The following is a 9,256-nucleotide window of genomic DNA, read 5'->3' as shown; positions in this document are numbered from 1 at the left end:
CCCATTAGGCCAATACATTGGGAGCTGGGCAGGATTCAAACTCAGTACCTCCAGGTTGTGAGTCAACAACCCTAACCACAAGGCCACCTTGCCAACTTAAAGCTGTAACGTTACATACTTGTATCATAATCTCTTCAAGCTGATACATTAATGTCTGTAACAGTAGTCCTTTGCCAAGAGCATTTACACCCTCTACTAGATAATTTATGATGCTGCTTTAATGTACAAATAGAGACCTGACCTAGCTGTTTGGAAGAACCGGTTTGGGTTGTACAAGTTGCGTATGTTAAAAAAAGGAACAAAGAACTGCTTTGAGTTCAAAAAAGGCTGTCCTGGAGAAACATCTATAGTGTTACTGACAGTGAGTCATACTGATTGCTGCTTTTGATTACATCACATTAGTCTAGCATTTTAAGATAATTTTTCCTCAGAAGGTCAGCTAAAGCGTCCTTAATTTTTGAAAGGCTTTGTTTGAAAGACAGTCTGGCGGAAAATCATGACCACACCCTCTAACCTTGCACCCTGAGGCATTGCATTAGTACTGACACAGAATACAACAACAATTCTCACAGTGCCAAAATATGTGCTCCTATGTGCTTTTTCCACTGGCTGAAACACTCAGCCATTTATGTACTCACTGTGTTGTACAAAGCTGCATCATACAGCCTGACATTTGGAAGTGTGGGGTTTGTGATGATCTTAAATACAGTCGACTTTCACAGACACTTCATTTCTACCCGCCATTTTTTCCAGGGCAAAAAGAGTGCCGAGCCAGAGACTACAGTTCTGCAAGCAACAGAGACTCACACAGAAGGAGAGACTGACGTATTGGGGGAAGATGTCGACACTGATTCCTTAGAGCCAGATGGGGAAGAGGTCCTTGTTGTATCAGATGAAGATGAAATTGAAGATGATGTTGCAGATTTTGAATTAACAAATGCACCTGAAACAACAAATACACCTGAAACAGCAAGTACACCTGAAACAGCAAAGGCACCTGAAGAGGAGGAAGGTGTAGCAAAGGCAGAGGAAGACAACCCTGAAGACTGCAAACCCAACATCCCTGGATCTGAAGAAAAATGTGATGGCACATCTGAAGAGGAAAGCAATTTGCCAGAGGGAGCCAGTACAGCGAGCTCGCCCCACACTGATGGTGAAAGTGGGAACAAAACCCCCACCAGTGATGACATTGAAGGGATCAAAACAAATATCGCAGAATCTCAAAAATACCTAAAAGCTGCACTGAAAGTTTATGAAGAAGATGAAGGAATTACAGTTGAAGAAACAACTCAAGATACGACTGCCTTGAAAGCAGACGACAAAGATGAAGGGATTCCTGAAGAAGGAGCTATGGAAGGTGCTGATGTAGAGGATGGAGGAAGTGATGAGGAAGAATCAGATGATGATGTGACAAGTTTCCCCTGTCCAACGTGCAGGAAAAATGTGGAGTTTGAGAGGGGGAGGGGACTGGAAAGTCTGCGTAGAAACATCACACTGGAGAACATCATTGAAAGGTATCTTGTATAACAAAGTTTGCAAAAGTAGAGTGTTGAGTTTTCAGTTACATGTATCTATATTGAAGCCTCTAATACTCTAGTAGAATTGTTTCATCAATTTTGTATTGTGTCATAATTTATTGTGCCAATACAGCAATTTGATCTACTGTTGTAGGTATATTCCAGTATGTTTTGTTCCTTATACTACAAAATGTACATGTGCTGCAATGATATTGAAATGACTCTTTGGAAAAAAAATCTACAGCAATGTGTCTATAGCATTCATGCATGATTGTGACACACAGTTCTTTAGGTTGTTTTTTATACCTTACTGTATATTGGTTCAGGTATCGAGAGCTGGCAAAGGGAACCAAACGATCGCCCGTCCTGTGTGACGTGTGTGACGCAGACCCCCCTCCCAAAGCCACCAAAACATGCCTGACGTGTCAGATCTCGTACTGTGATAACTGTGTGAGGACCACCCACCCCAGCAACAAGAAGGCTTTTGCCAGGCATAAACTGGTGGAGCCACAGCAGGCAAAACGAAAGGTACTTTAATTGTAATATAAGTCAGAGTCTTTATAGTTTTACCAAATTATACACAGGAACTTTTAATGTAAAGTTATTAGACTTTTTGCTCCAACATGTAACCAAACTTGAAGATGTTTCATCATATGTATGACAGGGTTTATGGAAAACACTAGCTGTCTCATGGCCAGGCTGCCAGGCAACTTCCTCTCTAGACCACAAGGGCATGCGTCGAGGATTTGATCTTTGATATGACATTTTGTAAACATGTGGTATACTTGTGGCTCATGACTGTCTTCTGTTAGTTATAATTTTTGTGTGTTTTGACCTTCGGTAGAACTTGTTGAAACAATAATATAATTGTGCCTAGAATATACTTGACATCTACTTGAATCAGTTTATATAGTTTTGTGAAATGTTCATGATCCATTTGTGTGTTTTCTAGGGTTCTACATCTGATTCTTGAAAACAATCAATATACTAGTAGTATTTTTTTGCTTACTTGACTACGGTTGATTGTTTATTGTTTTGTGACAATGGTATGATTCATATGTGTGTTTTGTAGGTGCTGACCTGCCCTGACCATGAGGATGAGAAGTTGAACATGTTCTGCTGTGTGGATGAGATGCCCATCTGTGCCCTGTGTAAACTGGTGGGGAAACACAGCGAACACAAGGTGGCAGCACTCGCACAGATGTACAGGGCTAAAAAGGTAAATGTAATTCAGTAAATCTTGAACTACCGGTAGTTTTATTTTTTTGCTTGTTAATTTACAAGACAGATATGCATTTGTAAGGTTTGTTTCTAAAGAATTATTTCAATTGCAAACTACCCTAAAGGTTTAATCCTCCATTCCGCTGCATAATCAAGTCCCCAAGAAAAAAAATGAATTTACAGAAAGCTCTTTCCGTATTGAACACCTTATTTGACTAGCTCTGAGTATTAGCTCTGAGTATTAGCTCTGAGTTAAGTGTATTTCATTTTTTTCAACACAAAAAGGGTGGACTCAAAGTCAATACCAGAGGAGTCACATTTACATAAGGTCACGTGACCAAAGTTGTGGGTCAGTCAACTTGATTTGATGAGGAAGGCTAAAATGTTTTGTGAGTTAGTATTTTTTGGTCAGAAAGTCACCTTGATTCCAATGTCAACACTGCTTCCTAATATTTCCCTTGCTATCTTCTTACTTAATATAAAACTTGTAAAAAATAGAGTAAAGTGCCCAAACTATTACTAAAAAGACATTTTACTTCACTACAGGAATCGGTGGCAGACAGTGTGTCCAGATTGGAGAAAGAGTTAAAGGAACTTGGAGCATTTGTGACCAAAGTGAAACAGTCCATCACTGAACTGGAGGTTAGTATTACTTAGGAATAAACATGGAGATATTCCATGGGGGAAACTAGGGATTGTTAAAAGGAAGAAGATAGGAAAAGATAATGTAACTTTTCTTTATGTTTTAAAGATGAACAGTGAAAGCTTGAAGTCTCAGCTGTCGTTGGCAATAGAAGAACTGTGTGGAAACTTACAGAACAGGAGAGAGGCTATGGTGAAGGAAGTGGAACAGGAAAAAGAAGTACAGCTGGAGGTGAGAAACTTTAATTTGTATCTGTCATAATGTCTTACCTGGGCCATGATAACGTTTGATACAGGTGTTCCATACAAGGTGGGTTATCACACGGGCTTCTACTGTTATCACATGGGCATCCATAGAATCATTCAAACTATCTTAGACTATGCAGTTGTCAATCATTTGAATACCAGAATCGGTCATTGACATTGCTGTTGGTACATCACCATATTTTGTTTGATGACACCAAATGGCATTGAAACATGTTTTCTTGGGTAGAAATGTCTTAAATGAAATACAATACAGTGTATTCCACATAAACCTCAGTCCCAGCCCTCATGTCAGTGGGTGTTCAATAATGATGATGTTTCTCCTGTCCTATCCCAGCTCCTGCAGGTAGAGCTGGCCACACATGAGGAGCAGGTGAAGAAGATGGATGCACTGATGATGTATGCTAAGGAGGCACTGAAGGAGGAGGACCATGCCAGCTTTCTACAGGTACACAGCTAATGCAAGGAAGGAAGGAAGGACGAAATAGATGTTTGACTTTATTTGATTTGAAATGGGGACAATACAATGTGGACACGAGGTAGCTAAGTAGCTGTCATTACATCTTTAGAACACAAAACATAGATAGCATATCCAAGATTAAGGATACAAAACTGGACGTTTTGCTGCAATACCAAAAATAGCTGCCAGCTAAGCTTTTCAAATACACCTGGGGTACTCTGTCAGATATGAATATGAATAGCACAAAACAAAGTAACTTTTAACTTAAAGTAAACCACTGCATTCTCTTTTCTTACAGAGTGTGAGAGAGGTGGATGGGAGGTATGTATTGTCCACTTCCATTTTTTTCCTAATACAAATTCTGTAACACATTCAATAACAAGACTTCAAACAAACCTCCCTATTAAAGTAACAGGTTGTTAACATTGTCTCTAAGCCCTTCACACCCTCAGGAAATGTTTTATGTTTATGACTTATGTCTTTCAAAATCTTTAACTGTGACAAATCTTGGGCCACTGTGAACCAAAGGAAGTTGATACTTTGGTTAAGAATAAACCTTAAGTACATGTCCTCTTACTGTTGTGAAGAATTGGGCAGTCCCTGTCAGCAATACCAGAGTGAGCTACGCAGGCCTCCATCCTTTTTGACTCCTTCCTCCTGAACCTGGAGGAAATCAAACAACAGGTCACACAGCTGGGCTTCCTGGCAGGTACAGGACACAAGGTTGCAGTTTGGAGAGCAACTGCTAGAGGGTGATAATAGGATGTTGCTTAAGCCACGGGGCAAAAAAAGGGATTGAAAGGGCATTGTTATATTTTTAGGACTATTTATCTTGGTTGTAAAGTCATGGTTCACATAAGGCATGTATTGTGCTAGACTAGTCCCTTCTGTGCAGTTCTACAGAAAATCAAAAGGTGGCACTTGTGAACATGGCAGGTGGCAAAAGTGCTGAAATGCCTTCATATGAACGTTTTACCTTAGGCAAAACAGCATTAGATTCATAGTGCTACCAAGCTTGAAACCATGCTTGTTAGAAGGTGCAAAAGGGCTCAAAAGGTTTGTGACTAAGACCAGTACTTTGAGGTGTTAAATCCTTCTCATATTTTTCAGTATGTAAGGCAGTGCCCATCTCTGTCTGTGTCTATAGCCTTTGGACCACACAGTTGCGCACCTATTTTACTGCAGAATAACTGTTTGTCTAACTTGTTCCCAGCCCCTGGACCAGTAGAAATCCTGCGGGAAGCCTGCCATGCCACCAGTGGTAAAGCTATCCTACACTGGCAGCCAAAGACTAAAGGTGTTGTTGGTAAGTACACTGTCATCACTCATAACTCAAGTTCCTAGGGATTGAACTTTGCAGCACAGAGAAACGTGGACTAAGTGTTTGCAATTGTTTCAAGTTTGCAGTTGAAAAAAGGAAGAGCAGGCAGAAGACAGAACAAGCCACAGTGATTTTCACATGGTTTTAAGGTAGCAGTGAAGAGGTTACTCCAAAAAATGCAAACTTTAAACTACCACAAAAAAATTTGCAGTCATAATTCTATAAAAGTTCTGAAAAGTGCCAATTATCCTTTTTCAAGCCTTCCTCTTGACATTGACAATTCCAAACACTTTGAAATAGACACATGATAGATGGAAAGGGAAATATGCTGCATTTTTTGGCAAAATATTTGCTTTATAGTTACTCTCTTTTCCATAAAATGTTCCACTCTTACTACAGACAGCTACACAATCACCTGCCTTATCAAATCGCTGTCCTGGACAGAGGAGATCGCAAAGGTGACCTGCCCACAGCCTTACCAGATCTTCACCGACCTCAGGCCCAGCACAAAGTACATCTTCCAGATCTGTGCTAACAACAAGTGTGGGCCTTCTCCTGCTGAGGCTGTGGAAATCTTAACCAAACGTAAGTCAGGGGATGCAAGGAAGTATCAAGACACCTTAATAATGGAGTAAAGGGTGGTAGATTTCATTACGAAGAGGGATTCAAACTGCTATTGCCACATGAAGAGGTCAAAGATCTTTTTTAGTTTCTCACATGTCTTCAATTGTATTTCATCTATTATACATGTAAGGTTTTGATTAACTTTGTGTTCATTGATCACTTCCTGAATGTTACTAGCATATGTTATTACCATATTGAAAGTATATCTGGGAAAAGACAGACAAACCAAAGACAATACCGCCCTTTGAATTAATAGCCTGTTCCATTGACCCCATGACCTAGAAGGTCTGTCCTGTCTTACTATACTGTTAACCATTATTTGTATGTCATTTTGTCACTTGCATTTAGCCCTCAGGCAAGAATTTGCAATAAAACTAATATATTAAGGACCAGTTCTACCATCTCTGAACTACACTTCCTGTCACTCCTACATAATGGACATTTTTTCTAACACAATGTGTTTTCTTCCCAGCCCCCCTCCCCCTTGTTCTGCAGTTAGGCCATGTCACAAACAACTCCATACAAATCAAGTGGTTTGATTACAACCTGGGTGACCTGAAGATCATCTACTACCTGCTCTCCTATAGGCTGGCAGTCAGGTCTGCCTACAATGTCCAGACCAATGAGGAGTGGGATGAGATCTCTAACATCATGGGGCTGGAGTATATATTAGATGGTCTGCACAGTAGAAGTCGTTATGATATCAAAGTCACTGCACTGTACCAGGCTGGTACAAGTGTGACCAGTGAGGTTTTCCAGTACTGGACAAGAGGAATGTAGGTCAAGAGTACAGTGATGCCTTATTGGCTTAGAATTCTCTTTTTTTTTTCTGTAACATGCTGGGAATGCACATTAGTAACGTAAGAATGCACATAGGTAACCATCCTTAGAAGCGGTGCGGAAAGGGTACGCTAGTGCTAGTTGAGACCAGCTGGATTGCAAGGTGGGTGTAAGTTGGGAGCATGCACAGTGGGGATCAGTAGCAAACCCTTTCCCTGTCGCCTCTAAGGATTCTGGTTTCCCAGAGTATGAAATAGGCTTCAGATCTGTACATACTACTTCTCTCCTGTTCATTGACTAATCAATGCTCCCAAGTATTCTTGCTTCTAAAGATAGTGATAAGCACAAAGCTTGGAGGCCATTTTTACTTTTGTCTCTGACCACCTGTTCCAGATACTGACTGCTGCATGAATGTCCTGCCACTCGAGACAGCTTGGCTGGTGCGTGCTGTACGTCTTTGTATGAAGGGCTGAGCTAGCATCTTCTTTAGTTTGCACAAATGTTAGTAATGCATCTTATACATCAAGGCTATGCTTGTAGCTCAGTTGGTATCATTTGAATGGCTGTCACTGTACTGTGCCAGGCTGGTTCATGTGCAGCACTGTTGGTATCATTTGAATGGCTGTCACTGTACTGTGCCAGGCTGGTTCATGTGCAGCACTGTTGGTATCATTTGAATGGATAATAAGAGTTAGAACTAGAGTGTGGGTTCCATGCTGCATCATTTTTGGAAAGAATCACAATGGTTGTAGTGTGCAAATGCCCTAAAATAATGTGTGTCACCTTAAACATTTGATTGATAAAGTTAACTATGAGGAAATCTTTTCTGCTATCCAATGTATTTAACAAATACACAGACTACCACTCAAGTACACTCTTTCATAATGGTTGCTAACTAACTGTGGTCCTCATCAAGATTTTTTCTTTTAATTTGTTGCAACTTGTGATAATTCTTACTAAGTGTGATTTGCTCAGATGGCTATTAATAGTATTATGCTGCAAAAAAAATTAGCTATACAGTATCTTTGATTTTAGGTAGCTTGGGCAAAATGACATGAAGTTGAAATGTTCAAATGAGAATTTTCAATCTAAATGTACATTTTACTTTATTGACCATGCAGTGGTGAATTTTGACCCCAACGCATGTCAGTTATTGCTAGTCTGTGTAACGCGATTAAATCAGGCTAAGTTATTGCAGATTCCTCTGCAGATGGACAGGACCAAAATAAGAAGAAAATTTAGTTTTAGACATCAACAACTCTGCATTTCAATCTATCAATGATTAATAAAAGCAAAAAAGATATTCACTTTGACTCTCTAGAGTAGCATCATTGATAGTAGAGAAAACTACTAGTATTAGGTTTGTAGTTGTTGTGTTTTCCCATATATTACAGTTAGATTTAGGTTGTTGAGTAACATTGATACTTATTTCAAGGTGTGAATATCACAAACAATTCAACTTAAGAATTGCTAAATACTGAGACATAGTGGTGGCAGAAACACAATTGTCTATTGCAAAGCAGGTTAAAGATACTCTTCAAGCACAGGTTGGTGGGGAAAATCATGACCTTTACCTTATATGCCGTCGTTTTCTGTCCCCACCTGACAGTAAAAGACAGCATGTGAGGAAAAGGTCACGATTTTCCCCACCAACTTCTGCTTGGAGAGTAGTCTACAGACACAACACTCCCCCACTAGACTGCCCGCCCCCACGACTTTAACATGGAATCGTCCAGAGATTAGTCATATTTCCTCCAGTAGTGTTGCTACTATAACTATGCCATGCCCGTAGCCAGGGGGGGTTCGGAAGGTCCGCTTTTTCAGGCTCGAAGGTTTGACCACTTTTTCATGTCCAAGATTTTTTTTCAAAGGCATGACTGATTTGCATTTTTCCCTGATAGACATTTCAGCCAATCGTAGTGAGTCTATCAGCAAAATTTGCCCCAGAAAGTGCAGGAAATGGCTTTTCAGAGGGTCCAGATTTCAAACTTTCCCCGGACCTCCATTGCGACGCCTCGCACCTTTGGTGTTGGACACGGTGAAAATATGTCGAGGGAGTTGGCCTCTTAGACTTACACAAAGTGCGATGGTCCCACAATTACTAAGAAGAACCCCCCCAACCAAAATCCTGGCTACGGGCATGTATGCAATGCACTATACTACGTCTGTCATTGCTTTAATAATAGTACACACAGCGCTTGAGCTTAGTTAGAGGACGCACCCTGTATTTAGGAACCTTTGTGTATAATCTACTTGGAATTTGCCGTGGGCGCTCTGACCCTCGAGTCAAATTAAAGGGAAAGGCAGAATGAATATACCATTGAAAACTTCAGGAAAGGGGTGGGTTTATCTTTGTTACGAAAAGGGGCCACACTGTTTTAATTACAGGGACTGCACTGTCTACTTCTTACTGAAGAGGATACAATA

At 40.4% G+C, this 9,256-nt stretch overlaps 1 protein-coding gene across 3 annotated transcripts; it reads left to right on the top strand.

The window, feature by feature from the left end:
- Nucleotides 1-557: 557 nt before the first annotated feature.
- LOC118412463 (E3 ubiquitin-protein ligase TRIM9-like) lies at nucleotides 558-5,988 on the top strand. 3 transcript variants are annotated; one of them, XR_004830769.1, is made up of 9 exons: nucleotides 558-1,514; nucleotides 1,838-2,045; nucleotides 2,590-2,736; nucleotides 3,285-3,380; nucleotides 3,490-3,612; nucleotides 3,982-4,092; nucleotides 4,403-4,425; nucleotides 4,692-4,813; nucleotides 5,318-5,410. XR_004830769.1 is itself a non-coding variant. In XM_035815337.1 (9 exons), exons 1-8 carry the CDS (start codon nucleotides 592-594, stop codon nucleotides 5,367-5,369), a joined length of 1,683 nt encoding a protein of 560 aa, XP_035671230.1. In that variant the 5' UTR covers nucleotides 559-591; the 3' UTR covers nucleotides 5,370-5,410; nucleotides 5,825-5,988. The 3 variants fall into 3 exon arrangements, 2 of the variants coding, with proteins under 2 accessions (XP_035671230.1, XP_035671231.1); XM_035815337.1 differs by lacking the exon at nucleotides 4,692-4,813 and adding an exon at nucleotides 5,825-5,988 and having other exon boundaries at nucleotides 559-1,514; XM_035815338.1 differs by lacking the exon at nucleotides 4,692-4,813 and adding an exon at nucleotides 5,825-5,988 and having other exon boundaries at nucleotides 580-1,514; nucleotides 1,844-2,045.
- The last annotated feature ends 3,268 nt before the right edge of the window (nucleotides 5,989-9,256 follow it).

This window comes from Branchiostoma floridae, chromosome 3, assembly GCF_000003815.2.
Source record: "Branchiostoma floridae strain S238N-H82 chromosome 3, Bfl_VNyyK, whole genome shotgun sequence".
NCBI lineage: Eukaryota > Metazoa > Chordata > Leptocardii > Amphioxiformes > Branchiostomatidae > Branchiostoma > Branchiostoma floridae.
Note: the sequence above shows the minus strand (reverse complement) of the source record. Positions and strands in the feature narration are given on the sequence as shown.